This window comes from Sphaerodactylus townsendi, linkage group LG03 (genome assembly GCF_021028975.2).
Source record: "Sphaerodactylus townsendi isolate TG3544 linkage group LG03, MPM_Stown_v2.3, whole genome shotgun sequence".
In the NCBI taxonomy this organism is placed as follows: domain Eukaryota; kingdom Metazoa; phylum Chordata; class Lepidosauria; order Squamata; family Sphaerodactylidae; genus Sphaerodactylus; species Sphaerodactylus townsendi.
Genome location: NC_059427.1, coordinates 119,083,663 through 119,097,301, shown reverse-complemented (window position 1 = coordinate 119,097,301; position 13,639 = coordinate 119,083,663). Strand labels below are relative to the sequence as shown.

At 43.7% G+C, this 13,639-nt stretch overlaps 1 protein-coding gene across 1 annotated transcript in view; it reads right to left on the bottom strand.

Moving 5' to 3' along the window:
• Positions 1-13,639, bottom strand: part of RHBDF2 (rhomboid 5 homolog 2) — a 74,924-nt gene that overhangs the window by 8,790 nt on the left and 52,495 nt on the right. Inside the window, 13 exon segments of the mRNA XM_048492037.1 lie at positions 519-594; positions 1,787-1,881; positions 2,077-2,140; positions 2,464-2,573; positions 3,411-3,572; positions 3,928-4,002; positions 4,434-4,545; positions 6,002-6,208; positions 7,857-7,987; positions 8,707-8,835; positions 10,192-10,342; positions 10,344-10,405; positions 10,981-11,173. Coding sequence (XP_048347994.1) covers positions 519-594; positions 1,787-1,881; positions 2,077-2,140; positions 2,464-2,573; positions 3,411-3,572; positions 3,928-4,002; positions 4,434-4,545; positions 6,002-6,208; positions 7,857-7,987; positions 8,707-8,835; positions 10,192-10,342; positions 10,344-10,405; positions 10,981-11,173 — 1,567 coding nt within the window.

The following is a 13,639-nucleotide window of genomic DNA, read 5'->3' as shown; positions in this document are numbered from 1 at the left end:
CCCCAGAAATGGCGAGGCCGTGGGTCAATAGGTTGTGATCAACCACTTCAAACGCTGCAGTGAGATCAAGAAAAAACAGCAGCACTGATCCACTTCTCTCTAGTTGACACAGGAGATCATCCAACATGGTCTCCATCCCAAGGCCAGGGCAGAAGCCAGACTGAAATTGGTCCAATCCCCAAGTTTCATCCAAGAACATTTGAAACTGCATTGCCACTGCTCTTTCAACTATCTTTCCCAGAAATAACGAATTTCTAGACTGGGTGGTAGTTGGTCAGATCTGTTGCTTCTTCAAAAGCAGTTTCACCACTGCCTCCTTCAGCCCCTCTGGGAAAGTCCCTGTGTCCAAGGACAAGTTGACCATTTCCAGCACACCTTCATCACTGGCCTTAACTAGCCATGAGGGGCACAGATCCAGGAAGGAAGTGGTTGGCTTCCTGATGTCACACAGACAGTTGCCAAAGTGCAAGCAAAGGGTAAATCGTACAGATTTTGATGCTCCCTAATGCATCACTTGCCTGTGAACAGAGAGTTGCTTCTTCATGGAAGTAGCCATGCATGAATTCACAGTATTCTCGAGTAGTGATCTCACAGCTGCGGATGGGGTCAAAGAGAGACATCACAAATCACAGCAGTTAACCATTCAATCCTCACCTACCTATTCTTTACCTCCATTTCTCAGTAAAATCTAGGTTAGTAACTAGATCGGCCTTTGTCGTGACATTACTTAGTTCCTGCATGTCGGTACAGTAACTTGATGTCACTGGAGAACATGAGGTCCCCAGGCCTCTATACAAAGGGGTTAAATTTCCACCCTATACCCACCAAGGGTCTTAAACAAAACCATTATAAAAGCATCCACAACTGCAGAGTTCCATGGGCAATACCATACTGGAAAACTGATTGCTGCCTTCTTTCCAAGAAGGGAATGAAGGAGGTAAACAGAAGGGGAAGCCTTCAAATTTGGTTTCAGAAGCAGAAGCACACTGTATCTACATGCACCACTTGCTCATGATCACCACAGATCTTCAACTCAGCATGGAAATATCAGTTTTTTGGCATGGACATTGGGTTGTGAATTAATTCCAGTGAGAGAACAAGTCACTTTTCCACCTCCAGAAGAGGCTCTAACAAAACAGCTATTACAACTCTCCACAGCACAGCAATGAAAATTCAGGACTGTCTTGAGCTAATACCGGCTAGTTTTGGCAAACTCAGAGACAGATTGCAGCTTCAGCCCTAATCTTGAAACACCTGCCCTCTCTCATGTATTAATAATTCAGAAAAATAGGAACTGTCAAATTTGCATTTCTTCAGCCTGTGATCCCAGATGGCTGCACTGTATTCTAATATGCTTTAAAGATGATCAGTAAACTGAACCATTCATCTCAATTTAGGCATCTCGGGTGTAGCTTGCTGACAAGAAAGGAAACCACAAACTGTTAAGGAGCTTTACTAAAACTGAGTTTCTAGAAAGCCCATGACATCTCTTGGTGTTTTGCTGTTCAAGTTTAGCAAATCTTGGTTATTTTGGGTAATATATTACAAAGCCTGAAGGGATGCTGATTTGTAATTCTTGCATGCAATTACACGACACTATAATTACACTACAGGTAACTTATCTTTACTCAATACTAACTTTGCTTAGAAAACTGACTGGAACAGAACCTCCCCGCCCCTCAAAAAAACCAGGAGCAGCAAGAAGGAATTTAAAATTGTGCATTTCCTCAGCTCTGTTGTATCTTGCTAGCAGCTTTAAGAGATGTTTCCATAATCACACGCTTACCTGCCTTTTGTCCCAATACAGCATGGCCTTCCTTTAATGTCACAGTCCATATGCAGAAAGCCAGTATGATTAGTTTTGGCCTGATAAGTACAGATCTGTGAAAAACACACAGTATACTATTAGAGAAGAGGCTTTCAGCAAATATTGGGGTAACCCATCTTAACCTTTCCTGTTCATTTTTATCTTTGCTAATTAGCATAATGACATACTAGGACACTGAGATTCTACTGTCAACATTAACTATCTCATATCCTCAGACTTCTTGAAACAAGGGAGAAAGAAATCTTTACCGGCCACTTGGTGATGTCATCAGGCCATATGTGAGGTCGATTTGAAGCAGGTTCCTCACAGGTCCTGTTGGGAGATAGCAAACAACTGTTGAGTGCTCAGAAGAGTCATACTCCCCAGCTCTGATAAATAAGCCCCTTGCTTACCAATTTTATCTATACATTTTTATTGTGTCACTCCCACATACTCAGAATGGTCTATGTAGCCATTCCCCATTTTTATCCTCACACCACCCTGCAAGGTAGGTTAGGCTGAAATAACATCACTGCTTCAGCGCACTCAGTGAGCTTCGTGACTGTGTGGAAATGTGAACCCTGTTTCTAGTTCAACACTCCAATCACTACACCACAGATTTGTCCTTTGTGGACAAGCACAGTAATGACAGCTACCTGGGATCCTGATGACACACTGCTCCCGATGACCTTTTTAGATCAGAATTGCTGGGGTCAACATCTGGTGGGTTATGATTTGGCCATTTCACAAAAGTGGCTAATGTTTCCTACAAGGATAAGAAGAAAAAGTGATTGGGGGTGGGGGGGTTTAAAAGGAGAACAGCCCCATGGGAGCTCTGCCCATACAGAATTTTTATTTGGGATACACAGAAATTGAGGTCAGCACTAAAAAGGTGTTTCCTTCAAAGGTCCAACTAGACATATCAATTTACAGATTTTTTTAAAAAAAGTATTTTTATTCAGAAGGGTATTTGGGGACATTACATGAAAAGATACAAAATTACCGGGGTTTTCCTTTGTTCTTCCCAACTTTAATTTGGATTTTTATTATACTGCTTCATTTGAATTATGTTCTGATATTTTATACATTTATGGTGTGATCAAACAAAAGAGGAATTTAACCAGTAAAACTAAGTTAAGCTTCTCAAAAAAAACGCTCATGGATGCCATTATGAAAAACAGATGCCCAGGTGCCACCACTTCAGCATGATTCAGCAAAAAAAAAAAAAGACAGAAAGAAAGAAAAGAAAAAGAAAAGAAAAGAAAGCCTCACAATTTAATTGCAGTCCTCCATCCTGGCAATATTTTGGGCCTATGATTTTATTGCAACGATTATATGATCTCAAAGCAACCAACACCAGGCCATACTTCTGGTCTTATGACAAGGTTAAAAACATGGACAAATCAAGATGAAAGCTGAATCTAAAATTCTTTAGAAATGGGAATTGAAATAAAGGCTGCTTTCCCCCACAGGAGTCAGGTTTCATCCAGACAGACCCTTATTTCCTGCCTCCCCGGTGGGTCTATGGGAACCACCCACAAGATGTCCTTCAGCCCAGGGGAGAACCTGCCTTTCAGAGCAACCCTCCAGCCTTCATACTCACCGAGCAGTCTTCTTGCCGAGTCTGAACACAGCCAGAGTTATCATTCTGGACGCAGCAGCCTGACTTGCTCTCTTTGTCTCTCTCCTTCTGGATCAGGTTCTCAATCTGTAGGTCCTTCCTTATGCAGGGGGAGAACTTGGCTCCTAGGTGGATCAAGTCAATCTGAAATGCAGAGTAGGAAAGGAAGAACGAGACAGAGACTCTCAGTGGAAAAGGAGGCTTGCCAGTTTAATTTCTCTTCCCTCCACTTTGCAGTGAATGGTAACTGCCACCTGGGAAAGCCATAGAAAGACAACTTCCTTGAATATCAATTGGCTGATACAGTCTCTGGATCATTGCAAATACAAATTTTAAAAAATGTGAAACTGCATGCAAATTTTACCTTCACAGTAAAATCAAGAAACCAACATCCCAGAGCACTTTGAATAACATGCACTGCCTCATCCTTAAAAGGGAAGGAATTCCATCCTCTTAGGCAAGCAAGGTTAGAACAAACAAAAATGGAAGCAGTCTTTACCGAACTTGGGCCAACCCAGAAATTCTCCTGCTGGATGTACTTCACGCTCTCATAAACACCTTTGTTCCTCAATACCTGCATTGTCACAAGAGAGATTCTTATGTTAATTCTCAGTTACAAACAACTTGAGAAAAGGAGCATATTGGAACTTTTAAGGAACTGGAAATTATGTTTCAGCTGCAAAAGCGGATCAGGGTCTAAATCTGATGCCCTGGCAAGAACTTTTGAGAAGTTCACCACTGAAAGAGGTCTTCACTAACTTAATGTTTAAATTGACCTCTGCTATTTTTGATGAGTTGAGTTGTTCTACTGGCTTGTTACAGCTGATGGATTCCATCAAACAATCCTGACTGAATTTGTGTAACTTGTTTATTTTGTTCAGTTTGCAGAAAACATACAGAACTTGACTTTTCTGGTTGCAGGATTTTGGTTCAACAGCCAATCAGTGACTATCTCTCTTTTTTCTGTACAGCAAGAAGAAATTAAACAAGTACTATGAAACTCACAAGTGCTGTTGTCAGGTGCTGGGCAAAGCCAACTGGAGCAATCCCATAAGTACCAATGATCAGCAGGGTAATGATGATATGGACAGAGGTGATCCAATAGGTAAAGTAGGGCCTGTTATGGAGAAAGGAAGAAAAAATGTCCGTATGCTGATAAGAACCACCCTGCCAGCTCAGATCAGTGATCCTTTTAGTCTAGCAGACTGTCTCACATAGTGCCCATCTAGTTACTCTAGATGGTCAACATAGAGGCCAAGGCCTTTTTCTGATAATGCCTCTCAGCACTGATATTCAGATATTTACTGCCTCAAATAATGGCAGTTTCCTTTTAGTCATCATGGTTAGTGAACACCAAAAGATATATCTTCTTCACATTTTTCAAGTCCCCTTTGAAAGCTACCTATCGAGGTGTACATTTAGCAAAAGCTGAATAGGAAAAAAAAACCTTATTGGCATTTAAAGGTGGCGATGTAAAGCAATCCGAAAAGCAGATCCTGAATATTAAGAAAACAACACATTAAGCCTTAGGCTGAACTCCATTTTTAAATTCTCCCATTCATGACAACTAGCTCACGGTCTGCACAGAAAGGGCAGCGCTATTTGATTTGATTTGATTTGATTTATTGTATTTATAAACCGCCCTCCCCCGAAGGGCTCAGGGGATGGGGAAATATTTGGAAATATCCCCATCCATTTTACTATTCAATATGGCGATAAAAGACTAATACACATAAATATACTAAATAACCGGGGTGCTATGTGGTTTCTGGGCTGTATGGCCGTGTTCTAGCAGCATTCTCTCCTGATGTTTCGCCTGCACCCTTTACTTGTTAACAGACAATGGTTCTTTCCCCCACCCTGGACACACCAACAGGTATATATACTCTACTTGCTTTCCCACTATCAGATCCTCTGAAGATGCCAGCCACGGATGCAGGCAAAACGTCAGGAAAGAATGCTGCTAGAACACAGCCATACAGCCTGGAAACCACACCGCACCCCAGTGATTCTGGCCGTGAAAGCCTTCGACATAAACTAAATAACTGTTCATACAGTTCTTTCCATTATTCACAGAGAACCTTACATGCCAAGTCATCATTACATTAATTCTGTAAGGCAGACCAGTATTAACTCAGTTGGTGGCCTTTAGAAGAGGCAAGGTTTGCACTGGGGACTTTGAGATGAATTGTTCAGATTTTTGACCACTAGGCTACCCTTGATCAAAACTCAGTAAAACCAAGGAAATAAAAAGTCGCAAAAGCACATCTAACACACTGATACTCACAGACATAAAGATTCACTGACTGGGGAGCACCTGACAAGGAGAGCACAAGCCAGGCATCAATTCTACAATGTTATATTATTGGAAGAGGACATCTGAACCCACTTCTCTTCTGGTTCTGAAGCGTTTTACAATGACCCAAAGCTCATCCTGTAGAGTGGTCAGGAGGTCTAGCAGGCTAAAGGGAGAGCAACAATGGAGTATTCCCCCAATTATTGAGTATCTCTGCAGTAGTGCCATACAAAGACCTTGATTTACCCAAGTCGTAATCAATATGCGGCCTTCCTACCTATGGCTGTCTGTGATCTCCAACTGAGTCCGCACCACACTGCTGATGCTCCTGCGATAGGTCCTGTTCAGCCACTTGCCCACCACTCCCAGGCCGTAGTAACGCTTCTTGCGATCAAAGGCAAAATGCTTCACTTTAGAAGCAATCCGTGTGCCTCTCTGTGAAGCGGCTACTGGCGATGGTAGGACTTTGGCAGCTCCTGCGCGCCTGCAAAATAGAAAGAATCCTCTCTATTAAAAGTGTGAAGGACAACATGGACATATAAGAATTTGTTCCCTTGTACTGATTAAAATGCTTCCATCCCAATAGATGCAACCTGTATCTCCTCCCAGGGTTTAGGACTGGACGCCATCCATCAAATTATAAATGGATTATATTGTATTGCTGCTACTGGTTTTATTGTAATAACTGATTTTAATTGGGTTATTTGATTCGTTTTATATTTGTATTTTATTATTTTGCTTGACCTGTACACCGCTCTGAGCCCTTCGGGGGTAGAGCGGGTTAATTAATACATAAACAAACAAACAAACAAACAAACAAACAAACAAACAAACAAACAAACAAACAAACAAACAAACAAACAAACAAACAAACAAACAAACAAACAAACAAACAAACAGTGTTCTCCAAGTCCCAATGGTATTGTAACAAAATACAGGCCTACATCATTTATAACCTTCAGATTGTTCATATATCAGATTTAGGCTTTTGTTAGGCCTTTCCCCCCTTTTTTGAGAAAAGAGGAAGGCACACCTGTTAATTACTTTCTAGGGAGAAGTCTCAAACCCAATAACAGAATTCATTTGAATCTGATGAAGTGGATCATAAACATTTATGCAACAGTATATTTGTGCCTGGCTTAAAAGGACCAGAGAGCAGATGATATACATAAGATGTCTACCTGAGACTCTAGAGAGGAAATACTGACCTAGTACAAGGCAGCTTCAATGTGTATGTTCATGTTTGGAAGCAACAGATTAACAGTTATTCCTTGGAATTTATCCTTGACCACTTGACTGAAATACCTAATTCTTTCCAGGAGAAGATCACATATCAAACTATTCAGCTCCTGTATAGTTGCAGGGTGATTCAGCTTTTTAAACATCTACGTCAGGGGTCTGCAACCTGTGGCTCTCCAGATGTTCATGGACTACAATTCCCATCAGCCCAGCTGATGGGAATTGTAGTCCGTGAACATCTGGAGAGCCACAGGTTGCAGACCCCTGATCTACGTAAAAAAAAGATGCAAAGATCTCATCCTCCCTATATTGATTCACTGATTGCCTATTTGGCTGAGTGCCAGTCACAGTGATGGATCTGACATTTAAAACCTAAAGGGTTTGGAGAGACAGATAACCAGACAAGCTTCTTTCTCCAGTATCAACTAACCCAGACATTGAGGATTGGGACGAGGGAATGACCTGCCCTAGGAAACTCACTTGGCCTCTTCCAAGATTGCCTTTATTTAAAAAAATGTGCCAACTCAGACTAGCTTTTATTTGATCTTGTTTTATGGGAGTTTGTAAGATTTGTCTGTTGGATCAAATGTTTTATGTTGTGATCTTGTCTGCTGGTTGGTTTATATTTTATTGCATTGAAGGACTGCATTATAGTAACTTCTGTCATAATATTCTGATTGTATAAACTGCTGTGGAGTAACATTTTACTGAAAGGCAGAGGACAACTGTTTTAAATAAAGTCTTGCTATACTGTGAAGCAAACAATGCCTGGTTTTGCTTCTCCCTAGTCCCAGTTGGTCATGGTTAAGACACAGCCCAGGTCCAAAGGGACTTCAAGAAGCATCTCCACATCAAGATCCTGGCACCATTCTTAACTAGAACCCAGGACTCACTGAAGTGGCTGCTCGGCCTCAGGTGACCTGCTTTCTTCTGTCTGAGGAAGACTTCGGAAATATGTCGCAGATAGGGGCACAGATTCAAACACGTCATCTGGCATGGAACACATTTCCTCATGTGTGTCAATCTGTGAGAGAAAAAAAAATATGGATAATATCTTGTAAGCTAGGTCACCCCAACAAAATGAGAGGGACTCAGATAACCAAATACAGCAGCCCAGCTTAGTCACGATGGCCAAAATATACAACAGTTCTATGAAAATCGTGCCTCATGGCAGCACTCAATGGATAAAGTGAGAATCTTACGGTCTGAAAATCAGGACTTCTCAACATTTTGCATTGTGTGGAGCTGAATGTTATTTAGTTCAGATGGCAACTGGAAAAGGCACACTCAAGTCAAAAGGTTACCTTTCTAAAAGGCAGCTTTCTGCTCAAAATTATCCAAGTGAGCATTTAAGCTAGGAAGTTTGAGAGGCAATAAAAGAGAAGTTTGTATTTATACCCTGCTTTTCCCTACCATTAAGGAATCTCAAAGAAGTTTACAAACTCCATCCCCTCCCCACCACAGATACCCTGTGAGGTAGGTGGGCTGAGAGAGTTCTGAGAGAACTGTGACTAGCCCTAGGTCACCCAGCAGGCTTCACATGTTGGGGTGGGGAAACAAGCCCAGTTCAACCAGTTTAGAATCAGCTGCTCATGTGGAGGAGCGGGGAACCAAACTTGGGTCTTCAGTTTACAGTCCACCTGCTGTGCTATACAACTTTTAAAAAATCCATAGCCAGTAAAATCCTAAACAGATCTTGGAGGTTGTGGCAAGAGAAAGGAATAACCATGGAACCATGCTTGCCTTACTGAAGAAAGAGGAGTCAAACGTATCCATGCCATCCACCATGTCCTCATCCAGAAAGCTGGGATATATAAAGCTCCGTTTGTTGCATCTTCGCTTTGGCCCAGAAGGCTCCAGAACTGAGCGGCCCTTTCAGGGATGGGGAAAAAACAGGACAGTGAACGGCCAAGTTCAACACATTTGATTTTAGGTTTCAGAGTCCTCCTGTTGTTTTGTAGGATCCACAAGGATTTATGCTGCCTCTTAAAAATGGAAGGCAGGTTGCATTTGAGAAATCTGATTCTCTATGCATGACCAACTGAGACAACAGATCAACCGATTTCAGGCTGACAAAGCAGCAGCAGTGCTCTGATTCTTGGCAACAAGAACAAGTCTGGTTGGCTGGGATGGTTGCTGGATATAAGCCCATTGTAGCAACACTGGTTCTGAATATCAGACGCACTGTTTTGCACAACAAAATTGACAGCAAATGCCTGGGTTGTCCCCAGCCACAATGCTGCTAAACATCCCCTCTGCCATACAGCAGCACCATCTGGTGACAGGAGTGCTATCCATTTAATGGTCTAGGCTGCCGGAATCATAAGAACATAAGAAAGAGCGTGCTGGATCAGACTACAGTCCATCTAGTCCAGCACTCTGCTACTCACAGTGGCCCACCAGATACTTTCAGGAGCTCACATGCAGGATGTGAAAGCAATGGCCTTCGGCTGCTACTGCTCCCAAGCACCTGGTCTGCTGAGGCATTTGCAATCTCAGATCAAGGAGGATCATCTCAACTGCTGCACTTTTCACAAATCCCGATTTTGGAATATGCAAATGTTTTATAAATATGATTGCAACATGCCCTTCAAGTCATCTCATTAAAAAACCGATATTACAAATAACAAGGAAAACTCCAAATAAGACAAACATCAATATTTCAAACCAACTTGCCTTTAATTAATTTAACTGTGTTTTAAAACGAAACGCAAGGCTTAAGAGGTGTCAGTATGCCTGAGATCAGAAAGAATACCATAGTCAATAGATCTCATGTTTACTAAACTGTACTGTGCTTCAAATACTTGTCACAGAAGGTGGCTACCAAAAAGCTTGTCCCCTCCCCCCGGAACACTACAATGGCTTTACAATTCAAAACCGTGGGGAGAGGAGAGTATTTGGACATACCTTCACACTAAAACAGACAACTGGGACATGATACAACAATGAGATGGTTAACAGTGGCAGAGAGCATTTTTAGCCAGCCTTTTAGCCAGCTGGTTGTGATGGGTTTTCCAGGCTGTGGGGCCGTGGTCTGGTGGATCTTGTTCCTAACGTTTCACCTGCATCTGTGGCTGGCACCTTCAGAGATGTATCACAGAGGGAAGTCTGTTACACACTGTGATATACTGTTACACACTGTGATTTTGTAACCTTCCACAGTACACACAGCAAAGGGACAATGGGAGGAGATGGTAAAAAGGAAAGGTGGGTCCCAGAAGAACTCACTCTGATTAATGCTGCAGCTGCTTTGAAACTCATATGGGCAACAGATTCCCTTTTTCTCTAATGGGCAGATCTTGCGCCGCCGCAGGACCGAACGCTGTTTAGGCGCGATAGTCAGCGAAGACAATGCCAGGGCCCGGCAGGAATATGCGGTGTACATCCAAATCACCTCATCCGGGTGCCGGAAGGGACGGCCTCGGGCCAAAGGATCAACAATCTGAAAGACCAACAGGTGACAGATTAGATATTTAATTTATATACCGCCCTCCCCCGGAGGGCTCAGGGTGGTGCACAACATAATAAATAACAGTAATACAATAGGACTAAACATAAGAACAAATCCAGTACAATAGCCCCACAATAATCAATAATTCAGTAAATACTTAATAAATTAGTGTCAGGTTAACAGACTAATAACAGATTAATGCACTTACAAGAACATCAGCATAACATTTCATAGCAACACACACACAATAATATAACAGTAGCATAACAATCTCGACAACAATAGTATGATAGCAATGTCAATAACATAATAATATCACAACAGCAATTCTCAACCTAAATCTACAATATAATTGTTACTGGAAGAAGATTATTCATTTCATTCACAACCAGCTTCCCCCCTAGTAGAACTCACGAGAGGCATACCTTTCCAGACACACCTCGCACAGTCAGCTTTATCTTAAGTGGGATACAAATCCACAGTTTTCACAATCAAACCCAGGACTCTTGCCACTACACAGCACTGGCCCTCAAGGCCAATGAAGTGAAAGGGCACCCAAGGCTTACCTTTGGCATCTTGCCTGGCTTTGGAGACTCCGTTCCTTGGAAGGAAGGCACTTCTTGGCTGGCCAGCTCCATTTCTCGGTAGGCAGGTTTGAGTTTTCCATACCGCAGGCTGCAATGCTGCAAGCTTTTGCGCTGCCAGTGCTGTCGCTTTCCGTCACATTCGTTGCTGACTCCGAACCACTGGGCCGTCCCTCTGAGGAAATAAACCAAACAAAAACAGAAGATAAACTACATACCATAACACTGAACCCCAGCAAGTAAATCAGAATGCTCCTAGGGAACAGGGCATTCAGGTCACCGAGGCCTTTCTTCAGGAAAATTTCTGCAGGCTAGAAATCAACCCAACATGGCAATATGACAGGAGGAATGGGTTGGAAAAAGTCTTTGAAAGGGGCTGAGATGTAGAGTGTGTAGAGATGTGGAGTCTACCTGCACCATCACATACATGCTGCCCTACCTCTGAACACTGAACCCAAGAGGCTGGTTTCTGACAGAAGGTTCTTGCCCTTAGCAAAGGCACCCTCAAAGCTAGCAGAGAAAACATGACATCTGACAAGGGCTAATTTTGGTTTTAGTTAATTTCTTATCAAGGCTTCAGGACGTTAAAGAGAAACTTTGGAGTACAGACACTCGTTCAGAAAAAAAACAAAGTTAAATGTGGGAGCAAGGAAACACTTCTGACTGTGGGAGCTGTTTCTCCACCACCACCGTTTTTGACAACTTGTTTCTAAAACTGATTAGATGAATGACACACCATACAGTACCCAACCTCTTTATGAGGGAAGAGGGTTATTTCTTCTGGCAGCCAAACCAGGTACCCGTAGCTGGAGGACCTGGTACTCACATACCCACTTTCCATATATCATGCATCTGGCAAGGGAGGATCCACAGACACACAGGAAGCCACCATCCTCATCTCACCCCTTCCCCTCCCTTGCACTAGTGACAGTTCACATCCCATACCCCTTAAAATCTTCCAGTATGCTTCATTAAAAAGTAACGGTGTGATCAAAGATTCGTTTTTTTAAAAAGCGAAGTGTCTTCAGGGGCATATCTACAGAAAATGGCACCGGGGCAAGAAGGGAAATTGGGCCCTCCCCCCAGACTGCCTAGATTGCAAAGATATGTGGGAGAGTGGGTCAGAAGATACAACAGGGAGGAAACCTGGCAGCTCTTTCAGCTGTCCACCCATCTGGTAGACTGAGAAGGGGGAGAGGGGAAGGTAAAGAAAGAGAAAAAGAGGAAGGGAGGAAGGAAGGAAGGAAGGGAGGGAGGAAGGGAGAAAGGAAGGAAGGAGGGAGGGAGGGAGGGAGGGTCACCTGTAGGTGGTTATCACTCCCTCCCCAGCACACATTGGGAGACTGTGGAGCCCTCACAATTCAAGATGAGCTGCTGAGGGTTGCAGTGCTTGCAGCGAGACATGGCTGGCTGGGAAGGAAATCTCCACACTTGCCATTGGCCGGGAACCAGTGGGCTCCAAGTCCCTCTCTCTTTGAACTGGGATCTCTGCTGCAAGCCTCTCCAACTTCCTCTGCTCACACTCTCATACTCTGGTGACACGCCCCTCCAGGGAGTCCAGAGCAGGCAGCCTCACTCCCCTGAAGCTGCCTGATTTCCCCTTCAGCCTGCCAATACAGGATGCTTGGAAAGGTTCTCCATGTTCAGAGAGCAAGGAACACAGGCAAAGACAAAGGGGCAGCCCGAGCCTTTCCATCCTACTGCCTCATGTTCAAACTCTCTTTTGGGTTGTTGCATTCAAGAAAGCAAAGGGGGGGGGGTATACTGATGAAGAATTGAAGCAAGAAATTGATTGCTCTGTAAAAAGCATCACAACCTGAACAGTTGTAAACAGACCTTCACCTCCTTCTGGAATCCTTTCCATTCTCACCCACCACCCACTCCAGTCCAGGAGGTTCAAGAGTCAGAAAGTGGTTTTTGTGCCCCCCCCCCCCCACATTCGCTGTTAGTTTTATTTCTAGCTTTTGAACTGATGAAGTAGAAACAGAAGCCTTTGGGGGGAAAAACTGCAAACAATGCAGTGGCCTTTTAGCTGTGGGAGGAGAAAGAGTTTCTGCCTGCAGGACAGGAAAGTTAATTTTTTGGGGGGTGGGATGTTGTTTTTTTCCATGTAACAAGCAAATAAATTCTTATTTCTTTAAGCCATGGAGTTGCAGTGGGCAGAAAAGCCTCACAGGAAGGACACTGTCAAGGTCAGCAATCCGACACTTGGCAAGGAGACTCCCAGGCACTGGAAGATGCTCCCCACCTCCCCCCCCCCAGCCAGCCGCCCCCTCACTAGCCTGCCTCTCATTTCCGCTGCTCTACAGCCAGTAGCCGTGAGCCTTCATTTCCCACAGCCTTGTAGTGGAGCTTCCTGGGCAGTGCCTGTGCCAAGCCACGAAGCCCCAATCCCAGGCATGATGCACGTGCCGCAGCCACACAAGGTCAGGGGCAGAGCAGGGAAGCAGCTCTGCTCCAGCCCAGGTTGGAGGAGAAGAGTGGGAAACCATCTTGGGTGCGCACTCCAGAGAAGGCAGGCAAGAAGGCGAGTCTCATCGCAGCCTTGCCAGAGGGGGCCAAGCCAGGGCAGCCCACATGTACCCACCCAGGCAAAGAAGAAGAGTTTGGATTTATATCCCCCCCTTTCTCTCCTGTAGGA